The following is an 18,322-nucleotide window of genomic DNA, read 5'->3' as shown; positions in this document are numbered from 1 at the left end:
AGTTATCTTTATTTACATTTATTTCTGGAATAGTATACCTCTATTTTATATTAAAATAATAATAATAATAATAATAATAATAATAATAATAATAATAATAATAATAAACAATGTATATAATCTCAAAACAGAACTAAATTATTTATAAATATTTCTTAAAACGAAAAGGACAATCAAATAGCAGATATTTTCTGACACGCAAAAGTATATTGCTGCACCTTTAAGGTGTCATGAAACCAACATGAAATTAACATTTGAGTCATCAGTCAAGCAGTTGTATTGTACAAAAAGTGAGTGTTATAACAAATGGTATAACGCAAAATAAAAAAAGGTCACTAACGGATGTTGTAGATACTGGTAGACTTCTCTAGAAATAAGACTCAGCATAGGAGCGCAAATAAGATTCCGATAGTTTTTTTTTTAATTAACACGATCCATTGGATTGCATGACTTTTACTCGCGCAAAATATAAATCTAATTTGCGTTCCTAAGTTGTTCGAAAATGAACAAAATTTCCCTAACTAACGTGTTATCGCCTTTCTTTACAGATAGGACAATGTATGAGTGTATAAGAATTCTTGCGTCTGCTCGCAGACAGATCGAAGAGTCTACCCGCACATTGCTAGCGGAAGGAAGAAGATTGCAGGATGTTTTACAAGAACCAGAAGAAGGCAGAAGAAATGTCCAAGACCAGGTTAGAATCCATTTAATGACTTAGCTGATTCACAGTATAATTAATTTTCGTCAGCTTATTTACAGAATAGTATCAGAAAAAATTTTTTAAAAAACTGTCATCTACAAATATATCTACACATGTCTTACAACTTGAAAAAAATATTGTGGGTTTAACACACTACTAGTACTTCCTAGGGATGGTGTAGGAAGGGATTACGTCTTTGATAAATTTAACAAAGCCTAACAAACTAAGCAATACTTCTTAACTTAAAAAAATGATGTTGGATGCCCGCACTACAGAGGTAATGGAAGTAATCTTTCTATATATAACAGGGTTCCCACTGACCCAGAAAATCGGGGAATATGAGGGAATTTGATTTTTGTTAGAGAAAATCAGGAAAATTATTGAGAAGTTCTTTATATTGAATATGTGGGACAAATTATTGAAAAGTTCTTAAATGTCAGGGAAACCAAGTAGTCATTCTCAGTAATGAAGGTAACTTTGAAGTAATAAGATTATTTGGGATTTAGAGATCATGCAACATAACAATATTGAATTATAAGTCACAGATGCATCAAGTTATGTCAAGGTAGGTTGTCATGATTTGTTGTTAACTCTGAAATCAGTTGAGCTATAGCATCTTGAATGTCTTAATGTTTGGCGTGGGAGACCCGGGTTCGATCCCCAGCGAGAGCTCATGTGGTTCAGATTCCACGTTAAACAGTAGTTCGTGTCTCGTATAGCCTCGCTGCTGGAAGGGACGTTAAATTCAAAATCAACTCAACTCATACCCTTATAGCCGCTTCAAAACAAAATGATGTTCTCATTCGACCTATTTATATATATATATATATATATATATATATATATATATATATATATATATATATATATGTTGTGCGCATAATCAAGCATAATTCTTCGACACATATGCACTGACTTTAATGTTTTTGTTTGTTTGTTTGTTTGAAAGAGTATTCTTTCCCGGGTGTTCCACATAAATTTCATGAGGATCTAATCATATTCTTCGGAACTAGGTCATGAAACTTTTGAATGGCTGAGTTTTCGTACTATAATTGTGTGTATGATCGCGTATAAAGTCGACATAGATGCACCTATTTTATTGATTTACTTTTTGGTTAAAAAAAGTATGTTCTCATGGTTATTTTATATAAATTTTTATTAGGATTTGATGATAATCATCGGAGCTAAACCATGAAACTCCTCAATGGATAGTGTTAATATCGTAATTAATCGACTTCACTGTGAGCATGCTCACGCATAACTTCAGCACAGATGTACTGATATGAAAGTATATTTTTTTACTTTTAAAGAATATACTTTCTCACAGACTTCATATAAATCTTTTCATGATCTAATGACTCTTTGGAGTTGGACTGGTCAACTCCTTCACGGCTGATAGTGTTAGTACCGTGTGTATTTTCACGTGTAATTCCGTATCGCGTATACCGATTATATATATAGATAGCGTCAACTAATCCTTGAGAGAGTCCAAGCATGTTTGTGACGTCATCTATTGACTGATTGTGGTTTCATGGAACCTCTTTCTGAACTCTGGCAATCATTTCTCCCGTTCCATGTTCAATTTTCTCTGACAATAATTAAATCATTCATTTATAGGCATAAACCATACATCTGTTTTCCCCTAAAGAGTACATACAGTATAATAAAAATTTTACAATACGAGATGTATACCAATATTACGTGCCGTTTGCCCATGTTTTCAATTTTCGAGTTACATGTCAGCTCTGGTCGTTCGGATATGAGGCTCTGAACATTAGTATGTCATTCGTGAACATGTTCGTGTTAGCCCAAAATTTAAAGTTTGGTGTGCTCTTATGTATGGTAGAGTAATCGGTCCATTTTTTCTTTGCTGAGAACACGGTTACATGGGCAGCTTACTATGACATGTTGCATGAGCACCTACTCTCTCAGATGATGGAACTGAAGGCCAAACATAACCTTCCAACACGATGGAGTACCTCCTCATTGGTCTCGAGATGTTAGGAAGTTTTTGAAATGACGTTTCCCTGAGAGACGGATTGTGGTGGTCAAGGTTAGTGCCTACGAAACCCCTGTTCCAGATCTTGCCGCACTTCGTACACAGATTGTTACGAAAACTTAACTGACTTGTTGATGCTGCTATGTTGTAGCATATATGGATAGAGCTTGAATATCGTCTCGATATCCTGAAGGCAAATAGATTGGCACGTGTAGAAGTAGTGTAATTGGCAATAAAACTTTGTAGAGATGTATAAAGGTAACCAAGGAAGTTCTGTCGCTTTTTCACTCACCACCTTCAAACCGATATGTCACCTAAAATGTACCTGCAAGATCAAAAATAATTCCCATCAGCATCGACGATCTTCTGCTAACTATCTGGAAGGCCATGGATGCCATCGCTGTAGAATTTGGTGGATCGTGAAGCGAAGAAGATACCAAGTGCATTTTGCACCTCTACTAGGGATTTGAACTGGCGTTCTCTGAGGGATTGTCCAAGGAATGGAACAGGTGATAATCGGACGGTGCAATGTTCGAGGAATATGGTGGATACAATAGTATTTCCCATCCAAGGCGCAGAATGGTGTTCCGGGTCATCCTAGCCACGTGAGGCTTAGCGTTGTTCTGTAACAAGAGGATCCCTTTGCGATTCAGAAGTGCTGGCTCCAGAGTTTTGAGTTTTTCTTGAACACGGCTCAACTGCTGACAGTACTCAGTTACATTGATCTCTGACCAGCTGGTAGCAGTTACCGGTGCACGATGCCGCGAGCAGTCCACTAAACACACAAGAAGACCTTCTGGTGCAGTGCTGATTTCGGCTGTTTTGGAACCGGTTCATAGGATGCTAACCAATAATGACGGCACCGTGGAGCTTTGTATAGGACCCACTTTTCATCACATGTCAACACCCTGCCCAGAAATTTTTCCTTCCTCAGACTTGACAGTAAAGAAACAAGTGTCTGCTCGTGTTGCTGTCTGGCAAGGAGTCAAATCATATGGGACCCATCGACCCAACTTGCAGTGCCTTCCAAGTTGAAGGAGGAGCTGCCGAATGGTTTCTCCACTCACACTGATTTGTGGTCCCAGTTCCTCACATGTCTGACCACTGTTCGCCTCAATTGCTGCCTGAAGATCTTCATATTGTACACGTGTTGGTGTTCCGGCCCGTGGTGTGTCTTCGAGTGTTTCGCCACCGTCCTTAAACTTGTTAAACCACCGCTGCACTGTCCGCGTAGTCACGACACCCTCACTAAAGGCTTGACATATCTTCCGCTACGCTGCAGCGACGTTTGACCCTAATTTGAACTCATACAGCATACAAGCCCTTATGACGCACTGTGGAGGTTCCATGTTCACTCTGTTCTCACGCAAGTTCACGGTGTAAGTGAACTGCCACAACCAGGTAGTATGTTGGATATACCCACACCAATAACTGACCTTTGCCTTATCTCCATTAACATTCAACTCGCGGTGTGAGGGCCATGGAACACAGACCTGCACGAAAAGCGACAGAACTTTCTTGGTTACTTTATAGAACACGTACAAAACCGCATGTCTCTATCTCGTATAGTTTACGAGCTATGTTTCATTGTAATGGCAGAGAACTTTGTGGACACTCCATATTATACTTTATAAACAAAAAGCTTTACATTGTGTATTTATTTCTTTTTTCAGGTGGACGAATTCGTCAACCGAGGAATGGACTTGGAGCAGAGATTGGCCACAGAAGAGGAATATCTGATGGAAACTATAAGAAGAGCGAGGATTGATATCAGTTCCTGTGTTCTGGATCTCCAGCTTGCTACTGTAAGTTGTCGCAGAACCAGTGAACACGAGGTCAGTATACTTGAATTGTTCAACATTGTATAATATTGTTGCATTAGAAATTAGTCTTTTTATCTGGATAATAACCTCATGTTTCTCATCATAAAAGATAAATATATGTGATTTAATGACAGTAATAAGGTGAAATGTAGAAAGCGATATTTTAACTTTCTTTAGAATTGCTTTATATGGTTCATTTTGTGTGTGTGTGTGTGTGTGGCGATTATTACAATAATTAAACATATATAAACTTAACTATTGTGATATTCTTAAAATAAATTAATAGCATATTAAGAATTAAAACATCAATTAGAATCGTCAAATAGATTTTCGTGATACATTTTTTATTATTTTTAATAAATGATACATACTATTCAACTTGTCTGCTTGAGCTCCTTCGTGGCTAAGCGGTTAGCGTACGCGCCTTTGGCGTGGGAGACCCTTGTTCGGTTCCCGGCGGGAGCTCATGTGGTTCGGATTCCACGTTAATCAGTAGGTCCCGTCTCATATAGCCTCGCTACTGAGAGGGGCGTTAAACTCAAAATCAACTCAACTCAGCTTGTCTGCGTAACTCGATTGTCAATCTGAAGACCTAAAATTTCCCCGATATCCGTATTATACATATACCCGTAACTTAATTCATGACTCCATTAATTTGGATACTCTTTCTGTGAGATTTTGTTGCCTATCACAACGTTTCTCTTGCCTTGGTAGCTTGTAAATTTTGATACGAAAATAAATGAAATTTTGTTTAATATTTAGAAATGATGTCTTTCATATGAACCAATTATTAAAAAATACATGTCTTTGCTTATTCAATTTAGAATGGATTATTATTATTATTATTATTATTATTATTATTATTATTATTATTATTATTATTATTATTATTATTATTATTATTATAGGAAATTAAACTAAATTTACGTCCCATGATTATGCCCTTTAGGCTAAAGGAAACGGATCATTAGTGAAACTAAATGAATATGAAAAAACTGGTGGAATGAAAATGCGGAAGAACATAATGAAACTTTACAAACACGATGCTGTCTACCATAAATTCACACAGTCTGTGATCAAATCAGGGTCTCGTCTCACCAGAGGTGAGCGTTCTATCAGTGAGCTCTAGAATATTTAATAACTATTCAAATATTTAAAAATTCGTGTACGAGTATAGCAGAAAAATAGATGAATTCTTTCTCTTACATATTTGAACATAGGCACTTTCTCTTAAAACAAACTTGTTAAATTTCTTCAATGTTGCCACTTGTATTTCTTTCTTCTACGTTACCTTAAAGATTAATTAATATATATTTTTATTTATTTATTTATTTATAATGGTAAAAATATTAATAAAATAAAAAAAATGAAATGAAATATTTGAGTTTTACGTCTCACGATATGCCGGCTAGGCTAAAGGAGAAGGTGATGATGAGAAACGAATAAAAATGGTGGAATGAAGAAAGTGGGAGGAAATGGGAGAACCCCAATGAAACTCATCCACACGGGAGTTGGGATCAAACCCGGGATCCCAAGCACCAGAAATGAACGCTCTACCACTGAGCCACCGCGGCCCCACAAATAAAATAAAATTTGTAGATGTTTATACAGAGGTAATTATATGATAAGTTTCATTGTCACAGGTTTTTAAAATATATTTTAAGTTACTTACTCGCATTTTTAAAATATCCAAGTACTTTATTAGGGATGTAAGTGATTGGTACGGCTAAGGTTTAATATTACGAGATGCGCCTATAAAGGTACTCGAACTTAAGCAAGGGAGGCCCAAGTTCGATTCCCGCCGGGAGCTCATGTGGTTCGGATTCCACGTTAATCAATAGGTCCCGTCTCATATAACCTCGCTGCTGGAAGGATCGTTAAACTCAAAATCAACTCAATTGAACCTAAAAAAAAGTAAAATAACACTGGAAATACTTTTGTCTAAGATTTTTTATTAGTGCCTGTTTAAATTAGTTTTGTGCAATTTGTATTTGAGTAAACGTTCGACAAATGCACATAGTGTGATGTCGTTGTACAAAAGTTTTGAACGTCAGGTTTGATCGCCCACCACAATGTACTTCAGAAAGGTGTTCTCCTGTACTGCAGTAGCCACCGAATCCTCATATTATTCTTTCTTATTGGCTTTTTTTTTTTTTTTTTTTTTTTTTTTTTTTTTTTTTACTGTTCTGTTAAAAAATCAGAGACATTTGCAAAACAAACACACATCTTCCTCATTTTCAGGTCCTTCCTTAAAATTAACCAAAACTTTTCTTTGTTTATCTCGAACATGGTTGACAATTGCTGTGGAATTATATGTTTATCAAATTTCAACGATATTTTTCCATATTTGCCTCATTCCTTGACGTCCAATGGAGTTGTGACCTTGTATCATCCTCAACACTTTTGTATCCATATCTGCAACGTTTCGATAAAAGATTTATCCAATTTGTAACAAAGCGTAGTGTTAGAATATTGCTCTATTTCGTTACACGTGTTTCGTACGATGACTTCACACTACATACATTTGTCACAGGCTTATCCAGATACAGACTGCATCAAACTAACAGGAAGCTTAGACAAAGGTGTTTCCAGTTTTGTTATACTATGGTGATATTTTAAAGGGAGGCAGCTGTAATTGTTAAAGTTTATAGGGATACCTCGTACTTAAATCTTAAATAAATACAGATTACCTTTAAAAAAATGAGTGTACACTCTGAGTAGACGTTAACGCTGTAGAATTTTAAATATATATATAATTTTCTATATTATTATTATTATTTTAGGAGAATAGCTCAGATTCAACGGAGAGTTTCTACTCGATCGATTACCTGGATATGACAGAAAACACAAACCCGGATTTGACAGGAGACCGTGAGGAAGCTATCACTGGAGACAGACGGTACTCTAGTAGTAGTACCGGTAGCTGGAGTACTGTTTCTGAGGTATGTCTGCATCAGTTTCTACTGCTTTAGTACCTTGTAATTTTTATCTTAATATTTACGAAAATAAGTATAGCTCTATATGAACGAATTATCAGACTTCCATACTATGCTGTGCATAAATGTCGGAGTCTTATACAACAGTTCTTTCCGTCCGTCTGTCGAAAGATATCAGAACAAAAACGGTAAGAGATATCAAGAAGAAGGTTTTCCCAATCATTTCAGCGTCTCAAGAATAGGTTATATCTCCTCCATTAATTCTTTACCATTTCCTGTTTCAACGTTGGTTGCCATAGATCAAAAATGGTAATAGACAGCAACAAGCGGTCATCGTCTGTAATCGATCATCGTCTTAAGAGAACATACCGTCACAACCTACAACACTCTACCAAAACCACAAGTGGTTGAAATTACTAGTACTTCCGGTCTTAATACTGACTTCAATAGAGCAAAACCAATAAAAGATAAAAAGATTTTTTTTTTGCAATCTCTTCAGCGTGCAAGAATAGGTTCCATCAACTCTTAATTCTGTATTCAAATCGGAAGTGGTAAAAAATCAACTATTTCCGGTTTCAACGCTGATCACCATAGAAGCAAAACAGTAATAGATAGCGAATAATGGCTTTTTGATATGAATTCAGCGTCCGAGGAACAGGCCTTATCTTTGATCTTATTTTTCTATTGTAACCTGTAGTTATAGAGGTACTACTTCAAGTTTAAGTATTAAATTTGTATAATTTGGAAGTCTACCGTAGTTTCATACGAAACTTGTTTGTTTAATAATATTTCGTTTGTTTAATAGAGTGGACCACAGTTCACGAATCCCTCTATTCGTACACATATCGGTTCACGAATGATATTTCGGGCTATGAACGCACACACAAACACACACTTGTATCCACGCTATCAGTATTTTCAAGCATTTTTCATAAACACTATTTGTCAGGGTGTTGTGTCCAAAAATTTCTTTGCATTTTTTTGTATTATTTTAGTCTTCATTATATCTAATTTAGGATAATTAAAAATATTTTCATTTATATCCTTCATCACAATAAAACGCTTAAAAAGATAAAAACAAAAACACATTTCTGTGGCCAGAACAGATCAATTGTGCATATTTATATTAATTTAAATGGCAAAAATAATTTTAGCTCTTAAACAGCTTACGAAACGGATTAAATTCAGGACGCAAGGGTTCACTGTATTTAATATGAATATTATTTCTTATTCAAACATTTTATTTATTATATTCTGTATAGTTGCTAAATATATTTTTCCAGTGGTATACGCAGAATAAAATCAACGGGGAGAAGGGGGCTTCAAGGACTTTATTTCATATACTTTCAGGACTAGCGTGATTTCTATATACAGGATGTTTCAAAACAACACCGACAACGTTTAGGAGGTGATTCCTGACACCAAAATAAGACAAAAAATATAGACTAATCTGGATGAACAAATGCTCCCTTTTGGAGTTATAAGCTGCCGAAAACGTGAAAAGAATGAACTTTAAAGATCCATAGCTCTAAAACTATTGGTCCTACCGTAGTAAGATCAAGACTTCACCTAGGAACTAATATGTGCGCTATTCAAAAATACATGTTTCAGAATCCAAAGGTACTCACGCAACTATTTTTATAGAGGGAGTTTAGCTACCGGCATATAATTTGAAGTGCTCACCAACTACCTCTATAAAAATTGTTGCAGAAGTACCGCACGATTCTGAAACTTGGATATTTGGGTAGAGCACATACTAGTTTCTAAATGAAGTCTTGACCCGATAGAGCTTTGAAGTTTTTTTTTTTTTTTTCCACGTTTTCGGCAGCTTATAACTACGAAAGGAAGCACTTGTGCAACCAGCTTGATATATACTTTTTGTCTTATTTTGGTGTCAGGAATCACCTCCCAAACACTGTTGGTGTTGTTTTGAAATAGCCTGTATATAGGGTGCGCAAAACAACACCATCAACGTTCATAAAGTGATACAGTATATCATTTGACGCTTTTACGTATTAAAAAACGTGAAATATACTGTGGCATATCACATCCCAGCGTACGTTATTCTCAACACGAGTAACCACGGAGCTGGCGTTCCCAAATATGTCAGATGTCCCGATTACGCATTCCGTATTTACTGTTGTCAAAGCTTACCTTTTCCCTACGTAGACTCACCTTTTAAGTCACAGTATATCTAAAAATTCTGGTGGTAGCATGTCTGGGATTTATGTCATGAGGGAATCCCTTGCCCACACATTGTACATTACTGGAATAATGTATTTTGGATGCATATGCATAACTTCCTTTACACTGGTATGAACCACCACTCCACGGTCTCTCGTGTTCGAAATAACGAGTGTTGCAATATAGCTTTTCCATACTTTTGGGCACTTTTTTCCATAGGTCCATATGAATTTTCTTTGTCTTAGTCTCGGGAATCACCTCCCAAACGTTGTAAGTGTTGTTTATTGAAACACTATATATATATATAAAGGAAAAAGTTCGAGGTTTAACCCCCCTCCTGAGCAAGATATTACGGAAAAATTAAAATTTACTATCTATGGTGGAAGTACATGTTTTTCGGTTTTGATATAGCATCGTGAGACATTTGGGGAGTCACTTGAATTACGAGGTTCTAACCTCCGAAAAAATTACATCGGAAGCCGATGCCCAAACCATGCTCAAGTTATCAGGCTGGTAACAGCTCATGGGCTGAGGCGATTTCTCATAATTGCGCTCCAACTAGGTTTCTCAAGAATTGCTAATGTGTTTAAAGCAATGTATTGTTGATGGTTGTCCATTTTATGTGACTTACCTCTGTTTTTCTTTCTTTGATTTAGCACTCATATGACAACAGTAGTGATGAGAGCTTCTGTTCTATCCTTGACACTTCGACCTCAGTCATGTCATTGCATTCGCAGCCAGTGTCTGTACCATGGCTGAGAATGTTATATGGCTATTCATCATACACCATCTTTGCCATTATTAATATGTCTGAGGCCCAGCGTGTCAGCGGTCTCAAGATTTTGTTGATAATGACCACTCCAGAGACTTCGGTCCTTGGAGTGTCCTTATCTTACCTAATAAGTTCTGAGAGGATTCGAATTGGAATGCCATGGCAAATCGTGGACTTGCCCGATTACGATCTCAGTGGCATTCCTCGAGAAGACTATCCTATGACTAACTTCTTCAGAAGTGTATATTGCTTGTGGCGAATCCTCCAGTTCCAGAGGTGGGGAACCCCAGCAATTGCACTTCCAGAAGTAGGGGGTCAACCAGGTGAAGCTGAGGTTGAAGTGCAAGTGGAAGAAGAGGAAGGATCACACTCTAATGGCAGCCACAGAGAGGAAGAAGCTAGTGATGAAGAGAGGAGGCCTAAGGATGAAGAGAGGAGGCGTGTGTATGGACCAGTTGTTCGACCGCCTCCCCGTTCAAGGTAATACTTCAAAGTTTTATTTATTCATATATATTATTCTGAAAATGGTTGTGGGTTATGCACTTTTAGCGACCGTAGTATTTCTCATGCCCAGCTTGTTAGAGACCCGAGAATTATATTAATGGACTTAATAAGACTACAAACTTAATTGAAATTATTTACAATAAATTAATTTATTTTATTATTTGTTAGTGCACTAAATTGAATTTATGTTCACACGAATTCTAATTTCTTTTTTATCTTAGTTTATCTAGATTCCAAAGGATAAGAAGCTTAATCTTCCGGCGGAGACAAAGCGGAACGGTAAGACAATAAAATAGAAATTAATTTATAATCAGTAGTTTCTTATTTATTTTATTTTTTATTTATTTATATTTATGAAATTTATAAATTTATTTTTTTTCTATTTGTACTAACGCTAAGTGTAAAAATTCTGACAAAAGGTATAAATTGCGAGTGTGAAGATATTAAGATATAACTTCTGAAGAAACTAAACTGACGCTCACAGTTCTAACTATTCGTTAATGCCGAAAAATTCAATACAAGCCGCCATCTTCTTCAGCGTATAATGGATCATTGCATCAAGAGAACCACGACCCAAATATTCTTTGCAGATTGAAAAGTTTGAAACAAATCATATATATTATTTCGAGCTATCAGGGAAAATGATGTTATCAGCTGAGCTTTATTAGTTAATACAAACTATTTACTGAACTAATTGGTTTTATTTTTATTTTTCACCATATTACCAGCAAGCATAACTCCACAGGTAAAAAGAAAAAAATCACAATACAGATGAAACCCCAATAATTAATTGAAACAGAAACATTTATGTATTATGAATTACCATATTTGCTACAAGCTATGTAATGTTAGATGTAAGCTTAACCATATCTGAAATATATATTCTTTTAATTATGTGATGGAAACCATAAAATGTGATTGAAAAGAGCAATGTGTGTTTATGTAAATAAATAAGCTTCTGAAGAAAATGGAGGTTCCCATTGAAAATTTCGGTATTGACAACTGGTATTTAGACGCATTCCGTAGTTTAATTTAATAGTTGGTTAGGATATAGTTTAACTCAGTTTTTTTTCCTTCGCTGCTACCTCTGAAAAGGAAGAAGTGAAATTGTCATCCATACTTATAGTTCGATCTTCTATTACAGAAATAAAGCGAAATCCACTAATCAATTGTACCTTAACCCAATTCTAGAATACTCTTAGCGTTTAATGAAAAAAAAAAAAAAAAATGTTCACAGATGAGAAATACACCAATCGATAGAACAAAATGATATGTGCGACTGTAAAAGGTCATGCGTAGTTTTTGAGAAAATGAAGGGAAAAAATAATTAATTTATAAACTTAAATAATTTATCCTGTACGAGAGCTTATTGAGGTAAAACGTTAAAGTAACCTTTCATTAAGCTTTTCATTAAGACATAGATTCTTAATGAGATATAGCCCGAAATTATCATGAACTCTTAATTTTTTTATTTTTATTTAACTAATATATTGTCCAAAAATAAGGCATTGGCGCAAATCCCCTCAATCTTGGAGTTGGAGGGAATGTCCTCCCAATAATCCGATTTGAAATGTGTATTTTTGGGGGTGAGGAGAAGAAATATGATATTATTTGTGTCCGACTGCTACAAAGGAAAGAGAGATTAAATTGATGTTCCTTGCTGTATAATATACAACAGGTTCACCTCGGAAATCAGATTCATCTACCGTAATATGAGTCTCTGTCTCCCCCCACCCCACCCTTCCAGAATAAGCCTCAAATTGCCCGCCTCCCAATGTTGAAGACACTTGTGCTCCCTTGATCCTCCACAGCATTATTTTTCTACTTCATAACTATTTTGAACATCGCTTAAAAAAAGGAACGGTATTACCCGTCCCCCCCCCCCCTCCAATGTTGAAGACAGATTTGCGCCGATGGATAAGACATACATAAATCGATAGATCCCTTGGAAATGAATGAAATAATATGCTTTAAGCTAAATTCTTATGCTTAGTTTTTGGGAAAATCGAAAAAAAGGAAGATACTAACTTTTGTGGCGCTAAGAAATGTGTCGTTCTTTACCAATAATAAATGACTGTTTTTAATATGCTGGAAGAAATGGTACTACACATGTGGCAAAATTCACTTGAAGTAGGAGATTGTACTTATTGTTGACACAGCACTGTTTACGCATATACTGCTGAATTCCTAGCTGTTAATGATGTTTATATGCAACTAGAGATATTACGTAGGAAATAAAAGTACAGGGGTATTGTTACAAGTAAGATGAGTCATTGATGAAACAGATTTGGACTGGAACTAAAATAACTTGATTTATATTTCGTAGGAGGAAGCAACACGAAAACGGACCACTCCACCACCAACTGAGGAACGAAGTCATCCCACCTCTCCTCCTGGGACCTCGCAGATGGATCGTGAGACGATGGTCAAAGAAGTTTTCGTGGAGGAGATCAAGGAGGTAAACTGATTTATTATTTATTTATTTATTGATTGATTGATTCCAAGGATACTAATAACAGTATTAGATTGAAGTCATGCAAATGCTTATTTTAATATTTAGTTTGCAAAACTCGCCGGTGTTGAGATAAGCCTAGAATTAAAGTCGATGTTTAGAATACTCGGATGTTGCTTTCTTTTTAACCCAACAATTGGCACGTGTATAATACCCTTGGTGTAACCACGTTTTTACCAGTGCGTTGCATCCCATTCTTCTAAAGGCTTTCCTACAAGAAGTTATTCTCAGAGGTGAGATACGAGTTTCAGCAAGGAGGGAGTTTCTTTTATCTGTAGTTACGTTGTTTATTAAACTGAATGCCTTAACTCTCAGCAATAACTTTAATTATTTTTCTTGCCTCCTTGATGATTTGATGAATTTCTGCTTTAGGAAAACCTTGACTATCTACAAACACTTGAAAATTATTTAATGTGGTGTTAATCATCTCTTTGAAAGCTGGAAAGGAAAGGAAAATAAATATATTAGATTCTCAAGAACAATACTAATTTTTTCTTTTTCATAAGTGCTCCTCTATTAGGTGGAGAGGTGATTTTAACAACCAGTTCGGGCGAATCAGTGCGAACTAGCTGAATGACATCACTGATACTGATTTTTTTTTTCGAAACGCAAGTAGCTTAGAATTATCATTATATATAGTTTTCTATATGAAATTTCAAGAATAATAAATAATGCTTCTCTATTCTCATTAAATTTCTATTGTTTTATTATAGCACGAACGGCGACAGGAACCAAGACCGAGAAAACAGCGACAAGAGGGCACCGAGAGGTCACCGCGAGAAGTCGATGATGATAATTTGAGAGAACACCCAGTTCAGGTAAATTGTGACTCATATATATATTGTTTGTATATTCATTATTTGTATATTTGAAAGATTGATACTATAGATTTATTCACAGAACATATTTTTACAGGAGCCGCCGTATCCGTACCCTGTATCTTGGCGAAGTAGACTCTGTTGCGTCATCAGTTGTGCAGCTAGATGCGTTGTCGCCCCGTTTTCGGCTTGTTTGGGCTTTGGAGTGGACCCGTGCGACAATTGGTGTAAGTTATTTTCATATTTTAATCTGTACAAATTAGTGTTATCACCATAAGAGTTATGATCATTAATCTTTATGAGTTAATCTTTTATGTACCAGTATACAAATGTTTACTTGGTTACACGGTGAAACCATCTTATAGCACTGATTACTGATGTTATCCATTGAACTGAAATGCAACTAATTCATACCTAGTCCAGTACATTGCAACTTTTTGTGGCAAACAAGTCTAGTTGTCTATATTTATTTATTTCAAATTATATTAATATATTTTAATCATTTAAGTTTTCTCTTGGTGAACGTGACTTCCTTCGAAATTGCAAAAGAACTTTTCGTGTTTACTGACACGTAACATCGTGACCCATCTGTCAATAGAGATCAAGCAACCTACTTCTTCCACCCTCCATTTTTTTGTTGACACAATGTGTTGTATGTATCAAAATTGGAAATTGTCTTGATCATAGCGATAAGTAAATGGCAGTTTTCCTCGTTTAATAGTCGCAGTTGGATTTTCGCATTTAAAATAATAATAATAATAATAAAAAAAAAGTGCTACTATTACGCAAGTGAACACGGTAGTTTGATTATGAACGTTTAGGTCATTAGCGAAGCCATGACTATTTATATGTCGGTCTTACTCGACTTTTGCCCGAATATCACCTATTTTTTGTGTGATTGGATGCCTACTGTGAGGAGCATCTTGGATATAAAAATTTCCACAAAGAAAGTGACTGTTATCTTATCTTGCCCGTAAACAGCACAAATTTCTTAACAGGTCTGTGCAATATTTACACCTTTACTGAAATAAAATTGGAAAATGTAGCGCAGTTTTGCGGGAAGTTCACTTATCTTCACGGCGCAATACCTTACGTCTAACTAACTAACTTCATGGCCTTGGAACCCAGAGGTTCAATGCCGCGTTCGCAAGTCAACTAGATCCAGTTTCTGTTTTGTATTCCTATTTCTGCGAGATCCATTTTAATATTGCCCTCCTATCTGCGCCTAGGTCTTCCTAATGGTTGTTTCCCGATTGATCTTCCAGTCAAGTCTTTGAAAGCGTTCCTACTTTCTTCCAGCCTGGCTACATGACCTGTCCACCTGACCCTCTTAGATTTGATGACCCTAACAATGTTTGGTAAAGCGCATAAATTATGCAGTTCCTCGTTATGAAGTTTCCGTCATTCCGCTTTCACGTTCCTCTTCGGTCCGAATATTCGTCTCAGGATCTTGTCCTCAAATATTTTCAATATATGTTCTTCCCTCAGAGTAAGCGACCATACAGCACAACAGGCATGATTATCGTTTTATATATTTTAAGCTTCAAATTCCTCGACAGAATTCGCTACGACAAGAGATTTTGAGCTGAATAAGTACGAATTCCCTGGTTTTAGTCTACATTTAATTTCTTCGTGAATATGGTTTCCGTCTATTAATATTGATCCTAGATATTTGAAAGTATCCCCTTACGTCTATTTGTAAGAATCCCATCACTTATACATCTACTAGCTTCAACTGTGAAATGACCTTAGGCCGGACACGCTGCGACTTATATACCCAGAGACTTGAGACACTAGGCCCATTTCGTACGCGAAAAGCCTACTGTATTCTAGACTACATTATATAATACTGTATTCAACATATAACCTCCCTCTAAATATCATTAGTCCCCATGAGTACTAATAGTTCCCAGATGAACCCAAGTACAAAAACTGAAATTAGAAATAATGCTATTTAAATTGTATAAAATATAATAATTCAAATCCTCATTATTTTTATATTTTTGTTCATTTTAGATCAACGAGAGGAAAGAAGAAGAAGGTGGGAAAGACAGTATGGAAACAGGGATCTTCCTCCCAACTTACTCCATCTCCGCCATGAATCTCAGTGTGGCCGCTGCTTCAAGTTTTATTTTTGCCCCTGCTGCTGCTGCATTCCTTGGTGCGACGATGAGCGAGAGTGCTTCCTCTAAAGAGGAATTGAGGTAAAAAGATAAGAATATCTAAACATAATATTTCGTTTTATCAATTCGCTTTAATGTCCTTATCTGTATTATGTATTTGTAAGTCTTCGATATTTCTCTTTGACGTCTGTGTCTCGAATTTTCTGTATTACTTGTCTGCAGTTATGATTTCGGGTAATTTGACGGACTCTCAACTCGGCGACTTTTAATTCATCTTTTTCAATCCTTTAGGTTGTCATTTTGCAGAAGGGTTAAGTATTATGTTTATAAAATAAATTTAAACTACCGATCTTTTTACCTCAGAATATTCCACTTCCTCTCAAGATTACATCCATTAGACCAAAGGATGATGTACATATGTGTATATAATCTATGTAGTAATTGTAGTTACTCAAAATTCAATAGTAAGCTTTTGCTAATTCTTAACGACAAGTCGTTTTGTAGAATCTAATACAGTGAAACCTCACAATAACGGACACCTCCATAATACGGACAGATTTTATAAAACTGTTTGTATTATAATAGAACAGGAGCCTCAGCAGTGTTATTTTCTCATAATGCTTTAGTAAGCTCTTTGTTCTCAGTTTATATATATTCAGCACAAAAAATGCTTCCTTCAATTTAAAAATAAAACGTGGTCACGCTAAGTAAACAGAAATTCTCTTTTCTACAAAACATCTTTCAAATTCAATCTCAATAAATTGGTGAACCACTACACATAACATTCTTCATTTTCCTATACATCTATCCAAACTAAATTGCTTCCTGGCGTTACTCCTTCAACACTTTCTATGGTGGAGAACCAATTATAAGACCAAGAATTCTACACGAAATTTCTTTTCTTCCCTGAAAAAGTCACTACTTGTGTTTCCCTTGGTACTTGTATCTTCCCCTGCAACTCCACATAAACACATATCTTCAATGATACTTCTATTTGTTTACAAAACAAATTCCTATTTCACTCCCCCAACAATTTGAACACGTTCTCTCTGTAGTTAACAACTTTTATTTACAGACAAATAGCTATGTCCTATCAATGCCCGTTATTCAAAGGTATCACTGTAGTAGAAAGATTTCTGCATGAAATTTATATTGTATTGAGTTTATAACAGTATTTAATGATTATTGTTACACTTTTATTCTTCAAGAAAACAAAAATCATCATTACTTAACCTCAGAAGATCAAAGAAAGTTTCAAATACTTCCATATACGTTTCCTATAGCTCCAGTAGTACAGGACTTGTTCCAACGATTCAAATGAAAAATGTTGAACCATCCCACATCACCATTACACATCATTGACCTGTCACTCTGTGGCCTTCACATTTTGGGTCTGCTAAAAAAGCCGCTAAGGTGACAGGTTTTGATGAGATGACATTTCACATATGATGAAATGAAGGTCACCATACGACAGTGGTTCAAAGACCAACCTCCCGAATTCTGTGTGGAGGGATTTAAACACTATCACAATTGGACAAGTGCCTGAATGTGTTGGGTTGACTTCTGAGAAACATACTGACTCTGAGTCACATTAAATATTTCAGCGACTATAGATTTTAAATACAAAAGAGGACTATAAAATTATCTAGTACATAGTGTTAAAAATTCAGGTCAATGTATTTACACATGATGGTGCTACACTTACCAAAAGAGTTTCATTTATTGTAAAAGTTAAAAATGGTTACGAATTTCAAGCCTCAGACTTAGTGATCGAAAGTTGAGAATCCCATCACTCAGTTTGAGGATAACCTAAAAGGAGCAAGCTCTACCTTGCCATTTACATCATTTTCATGTAATACAAATATTCCAACTGTTTCTTTACACAATACATATGCACTGTTATAGACTCAATATAGAAATCAGTAAAAAAATTAAAAAATAATAAAAAAAA

General features: G+C 35.6%; 1 protein-coding gene across 1 annotated transcript; it reads left to right on the top strand.

The window, feature by feature from the left end:
- Positions 1–434: 434 nt before the first annotated feature.
- LOC145675366 (uncharacterized) lies at positions 435–17,479 on the top strand. Its single transcript, XM_081745767.1, has 9 exons — positions 435–694; positions 4,373–4,504; positions 7,306–7,464; positions 10,299–10,894; positions 11,140–11,197; positions 13,245–13,376; positions 14,144–14,248; positions 14,346–14,475; positions 16,265–17,479. Exons 1-9 carry the CDS (start codon positions 503–505, stop codon positions 16,438–16,440), a joined length of 1,680 nt encoding a protein of 559 aa, XP_081601893.1. The 5' UTR covers positions 435–502; the 3' UTR covers positions 16,441–17,479.
- Positions 17,480–18,322: the final 843 nt, after the last annotated feature.

Source organism: Thermobia domestica, chromosome 18 (assembly GCF_964235325.1).
Source record: "Thermobia domestica chromosome 18, izTheDome1.hap1.1, whole genome shotgun sequence".
Lineage (NCBI taxonomy): Eukaryota > Metazoa > Arthropoda > Insecta > Zygentoma > Lepismatidae > Thermobia > Thermobia domestica.
This window is presented reverse-complemented; position numbering and strand designations above follow the sequence as displayed.